Source organism: Acipenser ruthenus, chromosome 37, assembly GCF_902713425.1.
Source record: "Acipenser ruthenus chromosome 37, fAciRut3.2 maternal haplotype, whole genome shotgun sequence".
In the NCBI taxonomy this organism is placed as follows: domain Eukaryota; kingdom Metazoa; phylum Chordata; class Actinopteri; order Acipenseriformes; family Acipenseridae; genus Acipenser; species Acipenser ruthenus.
The window spans coordinates 9,944,639-9,968,753 of record NC_081225.1 but is presented as its reverse complement, the minus strand read 5'-3'; the positions used below and the strand labels follow the sequence as shown (position 1 = coordinate 9,968,753).

At 44.9% G+C, this 24,115-nt stretch overlaps 1 protein-coding gene across 3 annotated transcripts in view; it reads left to right on the top strand.

Moving 5' to 3' along the window:
* Positions 1–23,944, top strand: part of LOC117962604 (fibroblast growth factor receptor 1-like) — a 41,352-nt gene extending 17,408 nt beyond the window's left edge. The window contains exons 3-18 of one of the 3 annotated variants that reach the window (XM_059008705.1): positions 1,338–1,595; positions 2,964–3,050; positions 3,283–3,455; positions 4,717–4,840; positions 7,843–8,033; positions 10,723–10,867; positions 16,301–16,494; positions 16,969–17,114; positions 17,880–18,001; positions 18,386–18,496; positions 19,083–19,273; positions 20,390–20,512; positions 20,920–20,990; positions 21,550–21,687; positions 22,198–22,303; positions 23,315–23,944. In XM_059008705.1, coding sequence (XP_058864688.1) covers positions 1,338–1,595; positions 2,964–3,050; positions 3,283–3,455; positions 4,717–4,840; positions 7,843–8,033; positions 10,723–10,867; positions 16,301–16,494; positions 16,969–17,114; positions 17,880–18,001; positions 18,386–18,496; positions 19,083–19,273; positions 20,390–20,512; positions 20,920–20,990; positions 21,550–21,687; positions 22,198–22,303; positions 23,315–23,491 — 2,357 coding nt within the window. In that variant the 3' untranslated portion in view covers positions 23,492–23,944. Of the gene's footprint in view, positions 1–1,337; positions 1,596–2,963; positions 3,051–3,282; positions 3,456–4,716; positions 4,841–7,842; positions 8,034–9,180; positions 9,332–10,722; positions 10,868–16,300; positions 16,495–16,968; positions 17,115–17,879; positions 18,002–18,385; positions 18,497–19,082; positions 19,274–20,389; positions 20,513–20,919; positions 20,991–21,549; positions 21,688–22,197; positions 22,304–23,314 lie in introns of all 3 variants that reach the window. The other 2 variants (XM_059008704.1, XM_059008706.1) reach the window with 2 other exon arrangements.
* The last annotated feature ends 171 nt before the right edge of the window (positions 23,945–24,115 follow it).

Below are 24,115 nucleotides of genomic sequence, written 5' to 3'. Positions count from 1 at the left end.
AATGTCCTTATTTCCCATGAAGTCTCCAGTTCTAAACTGAGTCACCAATTATTTTATTATAATTGAATTCAAATGCGGGATATGCCTGTTCCACAATGATTATCAGCCTCTCGAAGGTGGTGGTGGGAAACCACCAGAAAGTCTGTTCTCCTCTGATTTAACAAAAACATGTTAATGTTCGAGAGGAATAGAAATCTATCCTTCAGTTCTTATGAGATTTTGACGGTAGCTCCCTTTTAAAACCCTCCATTCGTAGCTTGTCTGATTTTTAGGATCAGACTGCTGGATTGTCGGATTTCAGACCTGGTGTTGATTTTTCAGTCTGTTGTTGAGGCCAGCTAAAATGGTTCTCCAACTCCAACTGAGATGTTTGCTGGATCATTGACTTCTTCTGGAGCCACTGAGTCCCAAAGGGAGGGATCCAAAGGAACGCCAAGCCAGAGAAGATTTGAGGTTTGGAAAAATTCACCAAATCTACCAATCCAGTGCAATTGGCTCTTCTAAAGCTGCAGGAAGACCAGAATCTAAAGACTGAAGTGTGTAAGCCTGGGCGAATGAGGAAGCCTCCCTCTCCTCTCGGACATGACTGGAGGACATTGTCCAGCTTCCAACAAGCATTCCTTCTAAACCACCTCTTCCATGTATTTCATCAACCTAAAGCCATGGTGATGGGACTCCTGTGTCTGTCTCTGTCTTCGTCTTTCTCTCCGTGTCTCTTCAAAGGCTCTGGTGTCTGTTTTGTTTTCAAGCTCTATTGAACACGCATGGAGGTAGTACAGTGGTGTCAGAAGAAAGGTTGTATTTTTTATTTTTTTTTGGCTGGGTTTTGTCATACTTGTTTGCTTAAGAAGCGTTCTGGAATCGGAGACTTTTTTAGTAGTAGCAAGAGTTGAACTGAGGGAAAATTACAAGAAATGAAGGGGTTGGTTTGGTGAATCTACACTGTCATAGACAAGCCACAACTGGATTTTTTTATGGCTGTTTTACAGCACTGGGGAATCACCGTGGATTGTATCCACCACCTGTCTGTGGTTATCCTGGGATAAACCCTAAAAATAAGTGGCAGATCCATCCTGGTGCTGTGAAATACCCTTAAAAAAATCCAGTCGTGGCTTGTCCAGACAGGGTTTAAATTGATCAAGTCACCCTAGAGAAAATACTTTTTGGACGTCCAATTCTTTTGTTCGTCTACTTTGGATTGTGTCTTAAGTTTTAAGTTATGGAACGAGTAAAACGACTTCCTGAGAATTGATTTGTTGTTGAATTGAGTTTAATTCCGGCTTCACCACCCACCGGACCAAATTTGCATGTGTTTTTATTATTATTTTTTGACTCAGTCCCGCCGGACGCGCGAGTGGAGACGTACGTGGTGCGCCCCGGAGAGTCCTTGGAGCTACGCTGCAACATGCGGGACGACATGACCAGTGTGAACTGGACCAAGGACCGCGTGGCCCTACTGGGAGGAGAGCACATCCACATCATGCCGGGTCAGCTGGAGATCCAGAACACGGAGCTTGGCGACTCGGGTCTGTACTCCTGCGAAGGCATCGGACCCCTGGGCAGCGAGACCACCTTCTTCTCCGTCAACGTCTCAGGTACGTTGTGGGGGGGGGGCAACTTTATCATGGGATCACTACAACCCCCATTCCTTCCTAAAACCCATTCCTCTCCCTTCTGGGAGTTTTTTTTTTCATCTGTCATCCCCATAAGAACCTTCATTTCATCTACTGACATCTGGGTTTCATTCTGTATGGTGTAATATATGTAAACTCTTTGACCTCCAACCTAACACGACTGCCGTCATGTGATCTTTATAGAATGGTCGATACCAAACAACCTGCTTTCCATATTTATTGACTAGATTTGTGTTGTCCAAGAAACTAAGTGAACCTTTCTCGGGGAAACCATCTGCAATCCAGATTTGTAGAGCTAGTCCGAAGGCCCGGGTTCTGTTGGCTTGTAAGGGGATCGCTCTTGCTAGGATCTGGGTTCACGCCCCTGCCCGTTTGAAAGAGTCTCTGGTTTGACATCTGTTCTTCTCTCATCTTTTGAACAAAACGACAATCATTTTTCCAGGCACGTTTTCGATTACGTTAAGGCAATCTGCGGACTAAGATGTGGAGTGGCCTACAGAAAGAAGCACATGGGAGACAAGATATTTCACCCCCCCCTCCAATATTTGGGGCTATGCCAATACTCACTAGCTGTGTTTGGGGGCTCTGAACTTCAACATTCCTGGTCTACCCCGTCTCTAGGAAGATATTCTGCTTGTCAGCCATCTCATTCTCAACAGACATGTTCAAACCTGCTTAATATCAGGTCTCTTGCTGTGAAGCCTGGGATACGCAATCCTAGGGGACTCGGCTGGGAAACCTGTTCAGCTGCTTTGTTTGAGTATTTGTAGTAATGTGTGAATCTACAAAGAGTTTGTAGCAATGTACACATCAACGTCAAAATAACTATTTATTGTGCGATGGAGAATTTAAACTTGATCTTCACTGGGAATCGGTAGATCCTAATGGATTTGATCTTTAGTGTGCTTCACAGTATTCCTAGCTTTACTGAAGAGGCTTTCAAGAAAGGCAGTAATGTGATCTGATTGGTTAAGGGGTTTTGTAGGCTTGGATGTGTGTGTGTGTTTTCAGGCTCACAAGTTTGTCTCAATGAAAATTTCAAGACCCCCTCGCCAAAATGTAATGAACCTTTGCGTGGGTATTTAGTTCTAACAAGCCATGTGTTATGTTGTGAATTGGACCAACCAAGGTACTCATGCCTTCTTGGCTGAATGTGCAAGGCTGTATCTTTTTAAGCCTGCTCGTGTGGTTCTCATGAAACTGTGTGCGCGTTTTGATCGGAGGTCTGGCTCTGGACCCTCTGGACCCTGTGGACAAGTCCCATGCTGAGCTGGGTATGCCTGGCCCCTGCTGCTGGACTCTAACCCGCTTCTTCCTCTTCTCTTTCAGCCGACGCTCATCCTTCCTCGGAGGACGAGGAGGATGACGACTCTTCCTCGGAGGAGAAGGAAGGGTCCAGCAGCCAGAAGCAGATTCGTAAGTGTGCTTCAGAGTTTAACCAATGAAGCCCAATTTCTCACCCACTGAATATAATAATAGCTTAACTTTACCTAGATTTGCTCCAGTAAAAACCCAACTGTATAAATGGGTAATTGTATGTAAAAATAATGTAATATCTTGTAACAATTGGAAGTCGTCCTGGATAAGGGCGTCTGCTAAGAAATAAATAATAATAATAATAATAAATAATTTCTCTCTCTCTCTCCAGCGGTGCTCCCGTTCTGGGCCATGCCCGACAAGATGGAAAAGAAGCTCCACGCCGTGCCGGCTGCCAAGACGGTGAAGTTCCGATGCCCAGCGAAGGGCAGCCCCACCCCTAGCCTGCGCTGGCTGAAGAATGGCAAGGAGTTCAAGCCTGACCACCGCATCGGAGGCTACAAGGTACGCCTCTCCCCCACTGCCTTGTGCGATTCATCCAGGACATCACCAAGGCTTTACAATCCATTACTACTTCTCACAAGCAGCCTTGTCACTGGTGTCCCACTATCATGAAGTTTCTACATCGATTGCAGATTGATCACACTTTCTTTCCTCTAGTCTGTTATCCTAACACTAGCTGTGAGCTGCCTTATGCCGAGAGAGTAACAGAGCTGCTGCTAACGTGGTCTAACCCTGAATTACCGAGAGGGAGAAGCGTGTCTCGAGCCAAATCTTTCTTAATGAGAAATGTTTGACACCTTTTTGCAAGGCTGAGACTCGAGAGGTGAAACCCAACGCCACAAAGGAGGGATTATTGTTGAACAATACAAGTGCCTGGAGGAGAGGGATTTCTCTGCCGCCTTCCTGTTACATTGATACGTGGTTCTCAAATGCACAACTCAGCCCGCTGCTCGCATTGCAAATGAAGGTCATGTTTACCGGCTATATTCTCTTCTAGCAAACATTTCAGGTGGATTCCCAGATATCTGGCTAATGCCTGTCTAATGTACAGAAATTTATATTTTTCCCCAAAAGGTTTCTTCTTTATGATTTAAATTTGTTTTTATATGAGGTGTTACATCTATAAAGGGACCAGATAACAGGTGATTGCGGATGCTGCCCTAAGGATGGTGGCATCATAGAGCTATCGGAAGAGGTTAAAACCAGATTGGATCTGAATGAATCGGAACCTGCTTTGCAATGCCCATCGCGTATCTCTGTGTGTTTTATATAGCATAGAATTGCAACAGAGATAGTCGCCTAGACCAGCTGGTTCCTTGGTTTTATATTTGAACGGGGTCTAGACTGCTGTCATTGACCAAGATAGCTGTGCCACAGTGTGAATCTAAATTGCTCCAGGTAATAGGGGTGGTTTGGGTTTGCTCACTTATAACTTGAGGAAATTTTTTTTAAAAAAGGGAGAAATGTGAGAATCTGTTTGTTCAGAAGCCAGTTTAACCCAGAAGCCTACTCCCCCCCCCACCCCACCCCCCCCCCCGCTGCTCTACCTGGGCATGACTAAGAGCTCTATTGAGGCCGCTTGGGGGGAGGGAAGGGGAGAATTTAAGCCACCAGGATGAGATGGCTGAAACAGAACATGATGCACAGTGAATCTAAGCGAGAATAGTTAAGATATCTTCAGGGCACTCCTAGCAAGTTAAGGTCAAGTCCCTGGTCCTGCTAGCTCTCTGAGCTCTGTGTCTCTCTCTCTTTGTCTCCACAGGTGCGGGAGCACACCTGGAGCATCATCCTGGACTCGGTGGTGCCCTCAGACAAGGGCAACTACACCTGCATGGTGGAGAACAAGTATGGGAGCATCAACCACACATACCAGCTGGACGTAGTGGGTGAGTGGCAAGCAGGGGGGAGAACGCACTGGGAATCGCGGGCAAAAATGTAACGCTACCCTGCCTGCTGCTGACATCGCATTGCTTCTGTTTTGATTTGTTGTGCAAGTGAAATCAAATCAAAAGTCTTGGAGAATTGTCAAAATAGGCAAGCCTCGCAACTAAGGCAGCGTTCGTTTTGATTACAAAACTGAAAAGGATGGACGCTGTTGCTTTGCTTCCAACAATCCTAACACTTCTTTGGAGCATTTAGAATGTTAAAGCACAAGCCTGCTCACCCCGGGTGTGGATTCCATGTTTACGCCCCCTCGTCGCTTGATTGGTCAGTGTTGTGACGTACTTCCACCCATCCCGCTTTGGGAAAGGGTCTGAAAAAAAATCAGGGGCAGCTCGGATTGGCAGCCAACGCGGGTCGTCTAAATGAACATGGAAACGCAGTATCGGGGGCAGCAGGGGTTCAGCCCGGGTTGAGGGGAGCATGGAAACGAGGTATAAGAAACTCAGAACTGTTGACAGAGGAGGATCGTCCTGTTGGAAAAGGTGGCGTTAATGAGCCGTAGAGATCGGGGTGGTCTGGGTGTGTTTTGTTAATGTTCCACACGGGCTGGTTGCTACCACCACTGCACAGCTGCCTTGTAGCCTTATCCCTCCCCCTATCCTGGGAACATGACCAGTTTTTATTTATTTTTTTTGTCTTCGACATACTTCATTGCTACGCATGTTTATAAAACACCGCTATTCACGAAATATTTCAAGACGGAGGTGCACTTTGATCTGAGCTTGATCCGGATGACAGTATTTTAATAGAAGAATTTCAAAAAGACTTTACAAAATTCTGAAAAATACACTTCTACACCCAGCCCTCCTGTCCTGAAGGCCTTTTAAAATGTAATAGATTACCGTACGGTACCTTCAAATGCATTAGCTACAGGATATTCTTAATGAGGTCTTCATTATAGCTAACATAGGCATCCAAGGGCTTGTTTGTATATTGATTTTTCGTGACATCTTTCCCAGCTCCACGGACACAAAGCTAATATTCAATAGTTTTTCAGGTGTAAGCAAGTATCAACCAATTTGCACATTTTAATAAGGCATGCTTACAACTTCATCTGAGATGTAATCTGCAGAGACAGCTGGCAGCGTTGCAATGGAGTCGTGCACGGAGTTGCAGGAATGGAACGCTGCAGTTTTGGTAGTCAGATGTAATTTCTGACTCTATGATTCTGCACTTGCCCCATATTCAATCACCTTGACCCTGGTCTGACCCACCGGCATAGTGTGGTTATGAACTCCTTTTAAATCATTATGGATTTTTCCCATTCTTTTTTTTGAGGGATTGCTTCATTTAGTGGTCTAGTCTGTAATAAGAAACTATTCTTTAAACCTGGCTTCTCCTAATCTGTAGTATCTTTTGCAATTTTTGTACTTTTCAATTTGCAAACGTCTTGTTTCTGTGCATAGTGCTTCATAATGCTATAGTCAGGAGCTGCAGTTACAAGTGTAATAAGTTCTAGTGTAATGGAATAATGGAGCGAATGGAACACCCAGGCCTTATAACTTCTGCAGTATAAAGGGGGAGACGCATCATTGTAAAGGTACTCTTTGCCAACGCTGAACAAAACCATCCCTAACTTCACTTCGAGACTTCTGAGGGAAAAGGAAAACCCTTTCAAACAGACAATCTTCTCTGCAAATGCCTTCAAAGAACAACAGCTTGGTTGGGAACCATTAATCAAGATCTATCTGCACCCTCCCCACCCCTCAATGTAAATACGGAAAAAGGAATTGTTTTGAAGATGGGGTGGGGTGTCTAACCACGTTGGATTATTTGGGAATCTGACAGGAAGCCCCCACACCCCTCTTCTCAATTGCAGTTTATAATTTAATTCTGGAGTGGGACCACCCTTCAACTCGGTGGTGGTGGAGGGTGGGGGGTCTGGAAGTCTTTACACACGCTCTGGAGGAAAGGAGACTTTTTTTCTAATTGAGTCTGAAGGAACTTTTTAATGCATTTTCTTTCAAATTCTTTTTTTTTTTTTTTTTTTGCTTTAGTCTTGCACCTGTTTTTAATTGCTTTGCTGCTTCCAGTTTTATTTTGGTAGTGAATTCATTAAACGAAGATGCAACAAGAGAGAAAGAATCCATCGGGCAGGAAAAAGCATCGACGAGGGAGAGCGAAAGAAACTTGTTTCAATGGGAAGTCCTGGTTTTGGGATAGGAATGATGACAAATTACTAAACATTTCTCATTTTTTATTCTGTGTTTAAAAAAAAAAAGAAATCTAATCTCCAACTTTTCTGATTTTGGCGTCCTTTTGCTCGTTCTTGTGACAGCCGGGCTGGCAGTCTTTAACCCCTCAGTCTGATTTGTTTTCTCAAACAAGGAGAGGGAGGGAGGGAGGGAGGGAGTGCAGGACTAATTGCATATGCTGTCAGACTAGGCAGAAAAACAACCATTATCCTGAGTAATTGTAGCATTTCCTTGGCAAAGAGAAACACCAACGAACATTTGGACAGGCCCCTTGTTTAGGAGCACAGCTTGTGGGGGAATAGTTTGGGTTTGAGGTGAACATGGGGGAAGAGGGGCTACGGAAACAATGAGATTAACAAAAGGGTTAGAAGCATGTCCGAAACGACTTCTTGATTTTAAGGTTCTTGTTGCCGGGCGGATGTGTGAGTGAGGAGGAAGTTTTTTTTTGGGGGGGGGGTCAAGTTTAACCTCTGGAAAAGAGCTGAAGGATTAAGTGACTGGGGTCACGTAAAGGGTAGGTTGCTTCAAGAATATAAATCAGTTTTAACATCTACTTTGCTTTCTGAGCTAAAACAGAATGTCCTATTGGTTTTATTATACCAGTGAGACTTTACAGGGAATTCCTGCACAGCTACTGTAAGACAACAGCCATGAGCTTGATCTTTACCTTCATTCTCAACAAGGCGTGTCAAACCTCTAATTGAAAAAGCCCCAGTCTAACTCCTGTCTATCTGTCTCTTGTGTTCCAGAGCGTTCTCCACACAGGCCCATTCTTCAGGCCGGTCTGCCCGCAAACAGGACCGCCGTACTGGGCAGCGATGTGGAGTTCACCTGCAAGGTGTACAGCGACCCCCAGCCCCACATCCAGTGGCTGAAGCACATGCAGATCAACGGCAGCCGATTGGGGCCGGATGGGAATCCCTTTGTCCAGGTTCTCAAGGTATTGTCTTCAACAGCAAGCGCCCCCCGGGAGCCGTTTTCGAGCACTGCAACAGAGATATGATGCATGCGACACACTTGGGACTTGACACGAGAGTACTCTCACGTGGCTGTGGATCGTGCACGTGGTAATTTGCATGACACATTGCAGCCTCTCTGGACACTTTTTTTTTTTCTTGGTATCTCTGAATAGATAATTGTCTCCTCTTTAAAAAAATATGCCAAGGATTTTAATTAGCGAGACCTCTCACAAGTAGAATGGCACTCCAAAATGTTTTCCTTGTTCCAGGAAAGCAGCACAGCTGGGGACGGGGAGTTTGTTGCCAGATAACTTCACTCAGACTACTTGCTCACTAAATATCTTGCAATCCCTGAATAGAAAATGGTCTCCTCTTTTTAAAAATATTCTAAGGATTTTAATGAGCCATCAGTCTCAAGTTCAGTGGTACCCTAAATATGATTCATTTAGATAAGTAAGCGGTCTGAGTGAGGAAAAATGGGCAATACACTCCCAACCCCTAGTCTTGATGTAAATTATTTTTTGCCATCATTTGTGCCAGTACTGTACATACATGACACTACATACATGAAGCCACATCGTCCTCAAAACAGTATGTGTTCTGCAGTAATGTGTTAATAATTCACCCTGTCTATAAACCAACCTTCATGTATTAGGACAGATGGTGGACTTTAGAACGGCTGGGGTCTGTCGCCCCTTTTACCCCACTGTGACCCCTTGCTTGCTCTCCTAAATACCTTGGTATCCCCAGTCTAGATAACTGCCCCATCTTCAGATAAATGCAAACGATGATAACAGGTCAGACTGACACAGCTGTAAATGGGCACACTAGTTCAAACAACTGGCCTTATCACACAAGTCCACAGAATAGTCCCTCCCTGGAGACCTCTTTCAAATTGTGATGTCACTACCCATTGGCTCCCTACAGTACCTAAATATCCAATCACCAGAACCCTGAGAGCCAGCCAATTGGCTAGATTGATTTTGCTTCCAATTGGCTCGATATAAGATAATGCCTTGTCAGTGTATGTCTGGTTGCTTGATAACGATGGCCAGGCTGAGATGACATGATGCTTTGAAGAGAGGTTTTTTTTTCACCATTCTTGTTGTCTCACTGGTTTGTTTCCAGCACTCCGGGATTAATAGTTCGGACGCGGAAGTGCTCAGCCTGTACAATGTCACCGAGGAGGAGAGTGGAGAGTATATTTGTAAAGTGTCCAATTATATAGGAGAAGCCAACCAGTCTGCGTGGCTAACGGTCACCAGGCCCGAGGCAAGAGGTAACGTCCAGAGACACCTGCTCCACTCGACTACTGACCGAACGAGCAAAGAAACCACCAGCTGTTTCTCTCCTCCCTCCTGCGTTTTTGTGTTTCTTCCCGGTGTTTGACACCCATGGAAAATCCTCACCTTGCCGCCCCCAATGTGCTTTTGAGTCTTCCCTTTCCTTAAGCATTGCTGAGGGGAACCTCTGACCCATCGCTTAATCTACTTCCAGATACCCTTTCCTTTGTTTCTTCTGTTTGTTTGCTTCTATTCCTACCCTCTTACGTTCCTCTAAGCCAGGCGAAACAAAACCCCTTGTCCCCTGTTTTATAGAACCCCTCCCCATTACAATCTCTCTGCTGCTTTATCTGCTCCTGGACTTGGCGTTAACAGCCAAATCTGTAGGTCTTTTTTTAAAGAGATTCAGATAGCCATGGGTGATTATCAATTGAAAGATGTGTGATTTTAGCTTGTTTCTGGCATCTGATTTATGTTAGTAGCACGTCCTTGACAAGGATCACATCTAGTTCAGTAACCCAAGCAGATCTCAAACGGCAGCATGTGGGAAAATGAGTTTTCATCCTTCAGAGTAAGACGCCAAAACAGAAGTAGGTTGGTTAAAGCTTGCAGTCCAGTACTGATGAATTGAGGGTAACTTAAGCCAAGTTTTGCTATGGTGGCTTTGATCCGTTTCAATCTAGAACAGTGTGAGATCAGTTAGACTTCTTCTTCTCTTGGCTAGTCTTCCTAAGGTATGAGTTGCGAATGGTCAGCCCGTGGTTTTCCATTGGCTGAGCTAGTCTTCAGATCCTTGGTGCTGCTCAGACGCATGAGCGATGGATTATCTGCGTCTAGTAAATGTATTGAATAGATGATGCCCCTTTTAAAGGACACTCCTCCATCTGGATAATCCACTGTACACATGCAAAGTAATGTTGAAAAGTCAAGGAACGCTAGCAAAATGGCCAATCAACACCTTGAACCCTTCAGTGGCTACCAACTTCTCTGTTCTGTGAGGCTTAGAAAGGAGACTTTGTGGGGAAATCAGGTAACTCCTATCTTCCTCAACTTTCCCTTAACTCTCTACCCTTTTCCCAAGCTCTAAATCTCAAAAACCAGCCGGGGGTCGGCATTCCGTGATCGGATTTTCCATGTCTCCCATCTCCTGCATGTCGAGATGGAGAAATGGGGCGGAAGCTCTGAAAAATGGTGACGGGTCAGAATAGGGGAAGCTGTCAATTTTTAACCAAAACCTAGACTAACAAGGGTGTCCTCAGTCTGGGGGTTGGGGGTGCGTGCCAGGGAGGAAACGCCACCCTCCAGAAACCCCCTCCTCCCTTTTTCTCACACCTGGTCTCAAAGGCGTTTTTGCTTTTTGTCGGTTTGCTTCCATTTTCTCTTCTAGACGGCCGGGGTTAACACGACGGACAAGGAAATGGAAGTCCTCCACTTGAGGAATGTCTCTTTTGAGGATGCTGGGGAGTATACATGCTTGGCAGGGAATTCTATTGGGCTCTCTCATCACTCTGCATGGTTGACAGTTCTTCAAGGTATAAACGGCTTTCTCTCTCTTTCCCTCTCCTTTTTCTTTTGGTTTCTTTTCTGTTTTTCCTGATCCTTTCTGCAGAAGTACAGGTTATGCATTGGAAACACACAAGAGCCAGTGGTCTGAGGAGTGTGTGGCTTGTGGCGAATTCATGATCAGATTTATTCAAATTTAATTTTAACTATCCAACCCGACAAGGACGGAGTGAAAAATCAAATATAGCGGTGCTTAGGTTTGCCTTTTTTAGGTACGCTCTTCAAATTGCTGTACAGAAATTCAGAAATAGAGAAGAGAAAAAATGGAAATCTGAGTGATCAAGTTGTTGCCTTTTAGATACAAATTTATGAAAACCATGTAGAATTCTGTAAACGGGCGCAAGATAATGCAGGCGATTATTGAGGAGTTTTACACCTGTCTTCTAACCTTGGGAAGTTTTGTTAACTTTACTAAAAACTACCAATAAATATAATTCAAGGACTCAAGCATTCAAATTTTGAAAAACGTTAAATTGGTATTTCCTCTTAATGGATGTGTCCTACATAACCCATCCTATAACCGTGTCGTTGATTTGAAAATGAAGACTAATTTAATAAGGGAGAGAGTGCAGCGTTCATGATGCGTCAGTCTTTGAAACGGACGCCACTCCGAAGCCACACCTCTTGTTTCTCAATGCGTAACGATGGCAGGTCAGCTGACTGGATCCAGCCAGCCCTGCAGCTCTCGTGGGTCCCCAAGCTGGGTGCTCCTCTCCTGGGAAGGATTGAACCCTCAAGCCCATCCGGTTCTGAACTAGATGGCAAGGGAAACCCATCTTTTTATTTCTTGCTTTTAAAAAGAAGACGTCCCAGATCTCTTGTGTACATATCTATTGGAGTTATGAAGAGATGTAACAGCCCAACCCGTACCAGCTGGGGTCTAGTGTTTAGAACATTTTACAGTACCATGGAATCGCTGGGGGTATCTTACCCAGTGCTGTAAAATTATCTAAGAAAATTCCAACTGTGGTCTATTGGGGATCAAATCTATTCCTTAAGTTGAGTTATACTAGCTATTGAAGTAGTGTACAGCCATGCTACAGCTATACAATGTAATTCCAACACCAGCTTTATTGCAATGCAAGCTTAAAACGTTCATTGAAATATGCAGAAGGTTGTTGTATTTTTTTTTTTTTTTTTTTAATTACAGTAAAATATATACCAATTTAGTTTTTTATAGCAGACAATCTTGTTTTATTTGAGCTTAAAGGCAGAAATCTAAGATATGCTAAAATGAGATCTGGTGACCTTTTCATTTTTAAAAAAGCAAATCCATCATTTTTTTTTCTTTTTCTAAATGAAGTATTAAAAAAAATTGTTTGGGTGGGATAATTGACAAGAAGGCCTCGAGAGCGCCCCCTCTCTGTCTCCTCCTCTCATGGCATCTCCTCTCTGGAGCATGCCCAGTTGAAGCCGCTTCACTTCCTGTCGAAGAGGCCGTTCAGCTGCTGTTGGGGGCGTGGCTCTGATAATTGAAGGTCTTGTGGGAAGCTTCCTTCCAGTTTCTGAGGAACAGCTTCCTCAGTTATCAGCCTCTTGTCATTAAACCCCCCAGACACAAGGGGGTGCTGTCTTATGTTTTCCCTGGTTGCTGGGTGTTGGCCGGGGTGCAAATTCTATGCTGGTATTTTTCTGCAAGTATAGAAGGATACGATTTGAGATTGACTGATTTCTACCCCTTGAAGAAGTTTCCAGTTGGTTTCTGTGGTAATACAAGTTGAACACGTTCTTCATAGTTCATTTCTAACTTGTTTTTAATATCCCTTAGTGTGTGTGTCTTCTATTTTAGTATTTTTTTCTGCTGCAATCATTATGACCTTTCTCTCAATGCTCCCGATTTTTTTGAACGGTGGTCCAGACAAACTGGTCTTAATTTTGTGAATGCTAGATTCAATTCCATTCTTGGAAGCGTAGAGACAAGGGACACAATATAAGCTAGGTAACAAAATGGTGTCTCTGCAAAATGTTTTTGTAGAAATTAGTTTTGTAAATCAGTGTCCTTCTGTGCAATTAACTTGTTAACTAGTGGCAACCAAACAACTTGTATACTGTACTGTAACGGTTTGAGATATTGGCTTCATATACTAGGTACACAGCTGTGTTCTATGATTCTCCTAGGTCAAGAAAATATAATGAATCCCTTTTGTGTCAATGATTTTGACAAGCTGTGGCAATTACAAAGCCTCCCATCTCACTCTAGTTGAGGTAGCTATTTCGTATTTGCAAGGTTATATAAAGTCTGCATGCTCAGTATGTTGGTGGCATTGACCTCTGCTCGATATGCTACAGTATAGATGTTAAGAGTTTCTTGGGTAAAGAGATGCACGGTTTGAGGTGTGTCTTTCTAGTTGCTACACAGCTGTATTCTATGATACTCTCAAAGTTCATTTTAGAGGTGTTTTGGTAAAATATTCTGTTTTGCGCTCTTCACGTGACTAAAAAAAAATAATCTGATTTTCAGAGGGCTTCAGCTGTGTTTCATAAACAGTCTTTTATAACGTCAAGCAGCAACCGATCCTGTGCTAAAGCCATGGCTGAACTGCATCAATCATTCAGTGCATTAAATTACCACAGTGTCACACCGCAAATACAAGATCTTGACAATTTATTACTAAAACCTGAGGTGCCTACTGAACACAACTCCATCCTGCATGCGTCTGCAGCTCTCTGCTCACGCCACTCTCCTTATCAACGCAGAGCTGGTCCGCATCATTAAAAGGAGGGTTATAACTGAACTAGGACTGTGCAGGTACTTGGATATTGTGAGTATTGCTCTTAACTAACATGTTTCAAGCAGGTTATTTAGACGTGTTCAAAACCTTCCCTCGATTGCCCTTCTGTACACAACTGAGTACCAATCAAGAACAATCTGACTGATTTGAATACAGAAGTCGTGATCCGCAAAACACAGCCGAGCTTAACCCTACCTGCCAGTGTTCAGGGTGTCTAGAAAACCAGGCTGTCCTGTCTGATGGCGCCTTGCCTCTCATTCCAACAACAGTGTTTCCAGTGCAAGGTAGACAGATTCTCCTCCACTGGGGTATAAAACATGACAAATGATTGCAGCAGAAAACTCCTTTTTCTAGGGAGCTTCTGGAAACGCACAGAGGGGTTTAAAATGGGTAAGAAATGGAGTCCATGTCACACGGACGATATTTGAGATCTGTGTGTGTTTTCTTCTTTAACCTGGCTTTAATATACTGTATAACATCTATGGATATTGCATTGGGGTAACCTCTTTTTTTTGTGCAGCTGGTTTTGAATTTTAGGGAGGGAGGGGGGGGGGGGGGGGTGCTGTTGCATCCAATAGGATTATTCCTGTGTTCTTAACGAGAGACCAAACCATCAGAAACCAGTCTGGGTGTTTTACTGGGAACTAGAACTTCTGCAAGCGGTAGACTGACTCTGTGTGTGTGTGTGTGTGTGGGGGTCGGGGGGGGGGGGTCGGAGGGGGGAGAGGGGGGGGTCGGAGGGGGGAGAGGGGGGGGGTCGGAGTGGGGGGAGGGGAGAGTTGAGAGTTACATGTCTTGTAAATTGTCTTGTATATACATTGTTATAGTGCTGCCAACCACCATATATTCAAAATATTACAACTGGTACCTTACCAATCATTTGAAAGCAGTTTGCCTGCTGAATATCCCTGCTTTCTTGCAAGTATCTCATCATAGTGCTGTAGATGCAGTTTTCTATTGTCCCGTGTGATGGATTTACTTCCTGTGTGCTGATATTGATAAAGATTCAGTGCTGTCTTAATCCCTGCGGCACAGGAAGTGAATCTATAGCATTGATAAATGGGCTTCACCAGCTGTGAAGAGAGTCTGGAAAACAAATCGGCCGCACAAAGACTTGAGGACTGTGAGAAACCAGGAGAAACTGGCATGTAACCAGAATTTACAGAAGCTTTCATCAAACATCTTCTTAGTGCTTTAAAAAGGGCATGTAAATACCTTTCCCTGGCTGGCTCATGTACTTTATTATTAGTTATTCCACTTTCTTGGAAAGGTATCTCCATTCAACAAAGCAGGACTTTAGTTTACGCCCATATGACGCCGAGTCTTAATTTGCACAGCATTTTTTTTCCCCCTCTACTTCAAATATTGGCATTATTAAATAACACTCTGGTGGACAAACAGTGCGTCACAGAGCGTCTGTCACAGGTATTTCTCCTTTGCACACCGTGTACCCTCCAGTTTCCTTAGTGTTGTGTGAATTACGAGTGGTATATATTTTGCTTACTGTCGAGGGCTACCCAGGCAGTGCCCTGTAGCTGTGAGGGAGGCTGGCGTGTGGCCTGGCTTCTATCTTTGTCTTGACTCTACCTAGTGTTTTTAAATTCACAAGATTTCACCTTTTTTTATAGCCTCTGGGATGGAAAAATAGCAACTTTCCAAACAGGGCGTTTTAAAAAGCATTGGATACCTAATCTCAGCCTAAACCATTTTTAAAGCTATAATGAGTAAAGCAGTATTCACACTGTTTATTCGCTGTGTTTTCTAGAGTAAAAAAATCAAACCTCTGGAATTGAATACTACCTTTCATACTTGAGCGTAATCGCTGTGGAAAAAAATGCAAAATCCGCCACGATCGCCACGCTGTCCTGCTAAATTTGGATTTGATCTGAAGGCAATATGGATCAGATGCAAGCTGCCGCGTGGTTATTGCTCCAAAGAAGGCGGCTGAATACAAGAATCACAGCGAATTAACCCTGCTGTGTGATTTAGCCCTTGGCGCAAGCATGCAGTTCAGATGTTTTATTTGCAATTTGCAAACGGATACGTTGCACATCTTATGATGGATCTTAAAGCCCCAATGAGAGTTCCTCTTGAAGCAGTAACTGGATCGTGTTTTTCATGCTGAAAGCTTCTGTGAACGTCAAGTAAAATCGCAGGCGCTGGTACAGATGTGGGTTGGCAGCACATCTGTTGTGGTTTTAAAAATTAAACTGTTTTTTTTATTGCATTAATATTGGTGTTTATGTAGTCATGGTTTTTACCCACAGCTCTAGAGTCAATGTGTGTAGAAATACTAAATAAATCTAAAATTCATTGACATAGAATTTTGTTTTCAATGTTCTTCAGCAAAGACTTCCAGTCTAAACGTTTCTTTTAGTATTTCCAAATTTAGCATGAAGTGTTTTTAATAGCTGTGGATGATATAAGTGCTTTATATATTAATCTTTTACTGGGTATCATTTCAACAACAAAGTTTTTGTCGTACAAAAAACGGAAATTGGTTTAAACGACAACCAGAATAAGTAGGAAAAGCTTAAAAAGGCTAAATTGGGTTAGCTGTGCAGGAATATGACATATCAGAGAATATCTGTGACCTCGAGCTATCTGGGGGGCTGTGCGCTGGTATTGAAGAGCCTCACTAACGTCTTTCCCCCACCCCGCCCTGCTCAGCGGACCCTCCCCCCCAGCCCGTCTCAAACCAGCTCTATCTTGAGGTGCTTATCTACTGCACTGGAGCCTTCCTCATCTGCTGCATGGTGGTCATTGCCATCATCTTCAAGATGAAGAGCAGCGCCAAGAAGAGTGACTTCAACAGCCAGCTGGCCGTGCACAAGCTAGCCAAGAGCATACCGCTGCGCAGACAGGTAACAAAGTAGATAGGGGTTTGAAACGCATATACACTCCTCCCTTCTCTCTCCCTTCTCTCTCCCTCACTCGCAGACTGGTAACAAAGTAGATAGATGGTTTGAAACCAATCATTTTTTCCTGCTCTACACTTTGATATCCTTTACCTCTCCTCAAACCTCCATCACACCCACTGTCCCCCTCTCCCTCTCTCCCATCGCTGTCTCGCACTCTCTCTCTCTCTCTCTCTCTCTCTCTCTCTCTCTCTCCCTCTCCCCCTCCCCCTCTCTCCCTCTCCCCCCTCTCTCTCTCTCTCCCCCCTCTCTCTCCCCCCCCTCTCTCGCTCCCCTCTCTCTCTCTCTCCCCCTCTCCCTCTCTCCCATCGCCGTCTCGCGCTCTCTCTCTCTCTCTCTCTCTCTCTCTGTCTCTCTCTCTCCCCCCCTCTCTCTCTCTCGTCTCAGCCTCTCTAACCTGCCTCTCTCTCTCCCCTCCAGGTGTCGGTTGGCTCCAGCTCCTCCATGCACTCTGGGGTGATGCTGGTGCGCCCCTCTCGCCTCTCCTCCAGCGGGACCCCCATGCTCCCTGGGGTGTCTGAATACGAGCTGCCAGAAGACCCCCGCTGGGAGTGTAACAGAGACAGGTAACCATGGCGACGCACGCAGTGCAGGACTGTTCCCCCTCAATTAGGAGAACTGAAATGATCAGGAGCCTGAGCAATGTTGTCGAATAAACCGTGCCTCCCCTGATGTGTGCGTCGTGTCTAACCTCCTGTCTTGAGTATTGCCATGCCTTGTTTGGTGGTGTACCTGCTACTGAACTCGGAAGGCTTCTGCTTGTCCAGACTGCAGCTGTCGGACTGCTTTCTCACACTCGTCTTACTCCAGCGCTCAGGTCCTGACACTGGTTAGCAGTGTGCCATGGAATTGATTTGCTGTAAAAACTTAAGGTCCTAACTGGATTAGAGCCATCCTCTCTCCAAGAACTACCAACTCTGTATATTCTTATTCTTTCCTTGAGATCAGAAAATGCAGAACCTCTAGTTGTTCCAAAAAATCGTATTAAATTAACTGGAGCCGAAGTTTTTTGCTGTTGTGCTCCTCGTTAGTGGAACTCTGTTTCGCTTGACATGAGGCAGGATGAAACGGTGGATTCTTTTGAAGTCTAAATTGAAAACATACTTTGAATGTGCTTTTTATATAATGGGCTGTAGCTGGAGTGTATTGTACACATGAGCTCTCTTGTTTTAACTTTGCAAAGCATTCTGGGATGCCATGGCATGAAGGGCGCTATGTAAAAAAAGAAATTTGCGTTGTATGGACAGCTCCTAATAGTAAAGACTTGGTTGTGCTGTGATATAAGGATTTAACAACTGGGTGACTAAAATGCCTCTCTGGCGCCCCCACAGGCTGGTGCTGGGAAAGCCGCTGGGCGAGGGCTGTTTCGGTCAGGTGGTGATGGGAGAGGCCTTGGGATTGGACAAGGAGAAACCCAACCGGGTCACCAAGGTGGCTGTCAAGATGCTGAAGTGTGAGTGACCAGAGCTTTGAGGGAGGGAGCTGGGCAACCTGTTAACTTATATTATATAACCATAAAGATAATACAGTAAGATTTGATTGCCTACATGTGTCAACCAGAACCTGTTTGTAACCACTCGGATGACCATAATATAATTGAATGCAGTATTAATGTGTTCATGTCACCTGATGTGTATGTATGGAATGCAGAAATAGCCTTGTATAGTTACTGCTGTTGTATAGTTATCTCTGCTCCACACGCGTGTCTCAGGTAGAAACGTGTTGGGGAGGAGCATTGAAATGTTCAAGCTGTGAAGCAGTGGGCAGTTTGGGGTTAGCGGTGTGGAAACGCTAACCCCGCCTGGCTCTCTCTCCTGTTTGTCTTGTGGTTTTCCAGCGGACGCCACAGAGAAGGACCTGTCTGACCTGATATCTGAGATGGAGATGATGAAGATGATCGGCAAGCACAAGAACATCATCAACTTGCTGGGTGCCTGCACTCAGGACGGTGAGGGACTGGGAGAGGGGCAGGCTGGGGTGGGGTGGAGTGGGGCTGGGAGCCCCCATGGTGACTGGGGTGGGGCTGGGAGAGGGACAGGCTGGGGTGGGGTGGGATTTGGGCTGGGGTGGGGCTGGGAGCCCCAATGGTGACGGTTCTACACATACTGTCATTTACTTTCAACGTGAATTTTGGCAGGTAGATTTTTACACATGAAAAAAATATTTAAAACGATCCAGGGTTTCACCCCGGACTGTCGGCTTGGATCTTGGCCGTATTTTAAAATTTCCCAGAGATACACAAGAAAGGCCCATCTTGAAAAGGATATAACGTTTGGAACCGCCATCCTTGGCCCTTGACAATGGGTCTGTAAGTAAGTCTTTCCTAGCCGTATTTAAGCACTGTAAGCTATAGATTATAATGGACTTGCCCCATACTGACACAAGACTCTACTGAGGTGGGGGGAATAGACTTGGACTCTTGTCTGTGAGATTCAAGGAGGTCTCAATGTTAAGGGACTTGCTCAGTGGTGTTGGGCACGGACTACACTGTGGTCTTTAATGCTGTGCTGCGTCTCTCTCGTTGCCCCTCCCAGGCCCCCTCTATGTGATTGTAGAGTACGCAGAAAAGGGAAATCTGCGGGAGTTTCTGCGTGCACGGCGCCCCCCGGGGATGGAGTACTGCTATAACCCCGACCAGGTCTCTGAAGAGTACATGTCTATCAAGGACCTGGTCTCCTGTGCGTATCAGGTGGCCCGCGGCATGGGGTATCTGGCCTCCAAGAAGGTAAGGGGAGACCTCCCAATTCTGATGTAGCTTGCACTGGATTTGCCGTGAGACCTGGTATTAACATCATTCAGTGCCAGTTATTGAGTATTAGATTGTGAGGATATGTGTGTATGAGGGGGTCTGTCCATCTGTGTGTTTTTTGCATAGACCTTGAAATTATTCGATTGGGATGAAACTTGGTATGAACGTTATTTGATAGAGTGGGGTATACGGAGAGCTGTCTGTACGTCGCATTTCTAACTAGAAGTTACCCCTGCATGCTGTAAATCAGTCATTTTAATGTCCTTTTCAGAATCTGGGGATGTAAAGAGATGCCTGACACTAACCTAGAAAGCGCTTCTCCGATTTGGATTGCTTTTTTTAGCACTAGATAGTGAGTGTGTCGGGTGGGTGGGGGTTGCCTTTCCCAGACTTGCGCACACGCATTTTTGTATGTGGGCTTTTTGTGCTGCTTAGGGAATGGGAGGGGATGCAAGTGTGGATGATGGCTTATGACTCTCGGTCATTTTCTAGTACGTGACTCCAGCTTGCCTTGGCGTCTCTGACTACTCTCTCCTCTCTCGCTCTCTCTCGCTTTCTTTCTTTCTTTCTTTCTTTCTTTCTTTCTTTCTTTCTTTCTTTCTCTCTCACTCTCTTCTCTCGCTTTCTTTCTTTCTTTCTTTCTTTCTCGCTCTCTCTCGCTTTCTTTCTTGCTCTCTCTCTCCTCTCGCTCTCTCTCTCACTTACTTCCTTACTTCCTTTCTTTCTTTCTTTCTTTCTCTCTCCTCTCTTGCTCTCTCTCCTCTCGCTTTCTTTCTTTGTCCCTCCATCTCTCTCTCCTGTCTGTCTCTCGCTCTCTCTCCCCCGCTCGCTCTCCCCTCTCGCTCTTGCTCTCTGTGTGTCTCTCTCTCTCTCTCCCTCTGCTCTCCCCCTCTCTCTCTTCTCTCTGTCTGTCTGTCTCTCTCTCGCTCTCTCTCTCCCTCCCTCTCTCTATCTCGCTCTCTCTCTCTCTCTCTCTCTCTCTCTCTCTCCTCTCGCTCTCCTCTCTCGTTTTTTCACTCTCTCTCACTGTCCCCCTCTCTCTCGCTCTCTCTTTTTTCTCTCTCTCTCGCTCTCGCTCTCTCTCTCTCTCAGTGTATCCACAGGGACCTGGCTGCTCGCAATGTGCTCGTCACCGAGGAGAACGTCATGAAGATAGCAGACTTCGGTCTGGCCCGAGACATCCACCACATTGATTACTACAAAAAGACCACCAACGTGAGTCGCAGGCCTCCAGACAATGATTAAATACAGTTTGAAACTTCGCTTTCCTCCCCGGCACACATGACATCATCAGAGAAATGTACTAGGAACGCAGCCCTCTCTTTGATATGTTCAGTACTGCAGTGTCTGTCATGGGGGGGTGCGTGAGGCCATGAGGACTGGAAACATTTAAAAAAAAAAAAAAAAAAAAAAAATAGATTCTGTGCTTTTAAATGATTTCCTCCTCTTGTGTACTCCAATCAAGCTGACTTGGAAAAAAAATCTCCATGGTCAAATAGGCCAGTGGTATAAACCAATACTGTATAAATAGTGTGACAGTGACGATGAAACACATGGAAATACGGGAGTGTAAGTGAAAAACAAATGCAACTGCTTTGATTTGTGTTTCTCATTTGTTTCAGGGCCGTTTGCCTGTTAAGTGGATGGCTCCGGAGGCCTTGTTTGACAGAATATACACGCACCAGAGCGATGTGTAAGTACTGTGTGTCGTTCACAGAGCAAACTGCAGCAGCAAGAGGCTAACACACGGGTCACAGTATATTATTAGAACACAGCAATGTGTCTCGAGTATGGTTTGGGATGTTCATTCAGTGTCCATGTATTTTTTTTCCTATTATTATTATTATTATTGATTTCTTAGCAGACGCCCTTATCCACGGTGACTTAAAATTGTTACAAGATATCACATTATTTTTATATACAATTACCTATTTATACAGTTGGGTTTTTACAGGAGTAATCTAGGTTAAGTACCTTGCTCAAGGGTACAGCAGCAGTGTCCCCCACCTGGGATTGAACCCACGACCCTCCGGTCAAGAGTCCAGAGCCCTAACCACTACTCCACACTGCTGCCCCGCTATAGTTCAAGAGGGAATAAAATGGCCTCAGTTTGTTTTTTATAAAAGCTTCAGATAGGAAACGGCTATCGTGTAGGAAGACCTATTTTACAAGAAAATATAAAACAAATAATAATGGCAGGACGTTTTTCAGTTATACCTGTGGTGACGCTGCTCTCCTCTGTCCTCTCCCAGCTGGTCGTTCGGGGTCCTGCTGTGGGAGATCTTCACCCTGGGGGGATCGCCGTACCCCGGGGTCCCGGTCGAGGAGCTCTTCAAGCTGCTCAAAGAGGGTCACCGCATGGACAAGCCCACCACCTGCACCCATGAGCTGTGAGAACCTCTCCGTCTTTCATCTGAGAAGCACACGCGCTTCCCCGAGCCTCTCAGGGCTGCTGCCAGTGTTGGAATTAGAGCTCAGTGCCGTGGATTATTCCACTGACTCACAGCCTGCTCCTAACAGGACTGTTGAAGCCATTTCTTTCCACGGTTATTTTGTATTCTGTCCAGACAGCGATGCAATTCCTCAGTGACTGGAGTAGCTATGACCTAGTATAGGATTATTTCCAGCAAGCATAGTTTTTAAGTATCACTTAAGGGAGTAACTGGGAGGTTGAAGGCTCAAAGATGATGAGTGATATATGGGGATGAGAATTGGCATGCTGGGGCTATAGGAGGGTGTGTCTGTCTGTCTGTCCATCACAGTCATCAACTCTGGTTTTGAATTTGCAGCCGTGACGGGGGGGGGGGCTTGTTATTGGACACCAGATTTTTTTAGTTCTGCACCAGGACTGTGTGCCAGGCCCTGCTGACCTCCCCTCTCTCCCCCCCCCCCCCCCTCAGGTACATGATGATGCGAGACTGCTGGCATGCTGTCCCCTCACAGAGACCCACCTTCAAGCAGCTGGTTGAAGACCTGGACCGCATCCTCATCATGGCCTCCAATCAGGTGAGATCTTGTTCATCCGTCTTCAGCTTGTTCAGAACGCAGCTGCCAGACTGCCTCCTTGCATTGGTTACCAGTTGCTGGATTGATTTTAGGTTGCTGTAATAACTTCTAAGGTCTTTTCATAGGTTAGGCCTGTTTTTATCTCCAAGAACTACTTACTCTGTATGTTCCTGCTTGTTCCTTGAGATCAGAAAATGCTTTTTTTTTTTTTTTTGTAATCATCTTAAATTCACTGGAGCCAGAGCTTTTTGCTCGTTAGTGGAACTCTCTTCCGGTTGACATGAGGCAGGTTGAGACGCTGGTTTCTGTTAAGTCTAAATTGAAAACATACTTTGTTTGAATGTGCTTTTTATATAATTGGTTGTAGCTGGAGTGTATTGTACACATGAGCTCTCCCTTGTTTTTAACTCTGAACAGCGCTCTGGGATGCCATGGTGTCAAGGGAGCTATATAAAAATGCATTTGTATTATATTGTACAGAAGAAAGTGTAAGTTCTTCTGTGCTGTGGCCAAACTGAGTCAAGTTGACCACAGTTCGACTAGAAGGTGGTGTTGACAGTAGGGCTGTGCAGGTACTCCCTGTACAGCGATTCCCTTTTAACATGTTTTACGATGTTAGGTATGCATTCAAATGGAATCAAACTTCTAACAAAACATATTTCATATTCATATTCATTATTGAGTACCAATCAATAACAATCTTGACCTGTCATTTTTCCATGCATACAAGACATCAGTTTTTCTGTCATAGATTTCACTTTCCGGTTTTTCCCGTTGCTTGTTTCCATAGCAATGTGTTCCCTCCGCAGTGCATTGTGGGATTGTAGTCCTGGGAGAAAATAACGGATCTCCCAGAATGCAATACTGGTAGATAATTCACAGAGTGATTTACTCTTAAAGTAGGGCTAAGGAAATCACTTGAGAGAGGTCAACTATATTCACTTTTAATAAATGCTGCTTGTGATTGGATCTGGTGAAGTCGATCTAACCATGTGTTTGGTCCCTCCTCAGGATTACCTGGATCTGACTGCCCCTCTGGATCAATACTCCCCCAGCTACCCAGACACTCGCTGCTCCACCTGCTCCTCCGGGGAAGACTCGGTCTTCTCGCACGACCCCCACGTGGAGGAGCCCTGCCTGCCCAGGTTACCTCCGCAGCAAAACGGGGTGGGCTTTAAGAAGCGCTGAGCCGCCCCTCTCCAGACCCTCACACTGAACCCCGGAGCACAGCGTCCATCACACAGCCAATCCTGGGATCTGTTTGAGAAAATGTTTTGTACGCTTTGAACAACGGATCACCAAATGAAATTCTGGGATGAAAGAAGTACCAGTTTTTTTTTTTGTTGTTTTTTTTTTTTGCTTATGGGACCAGTTCAGGAAGGATGCTATTTGGACTCTTCAAGAAGCTCCAGAACTGAGCCGTGCACTCCTGCGTTCGTACGGGACGGTGTTGAAAATGGACCGCAAAATCCCGGGACGTCTTCAGAGGAAGAGACGTGCCTGTGTCAATATTTCACTTCTTAAAATGTTATTTTTTAAAACGAAATGTTTTTGTTTTGCTTCGCAAAAAACCAAGGAATGGCCCGACGGCAGCCTTTCTCATGTTTCATTTTATTATTTTTATATATATTTTTGTTTTTTTATAAAAGCGTAGAGCACTGCACAGACTGCCAAAACCCCCTGGTGCTTACGCCTTTGTAAATACAGTTAGAAAATGTATAAATATGAATATATATTTACACTGTACTCCAATTTATTTCTTGGTAAAAGGCAACAGACTTCTCCTAACCATTTTTTTTTTAAAATATTTTC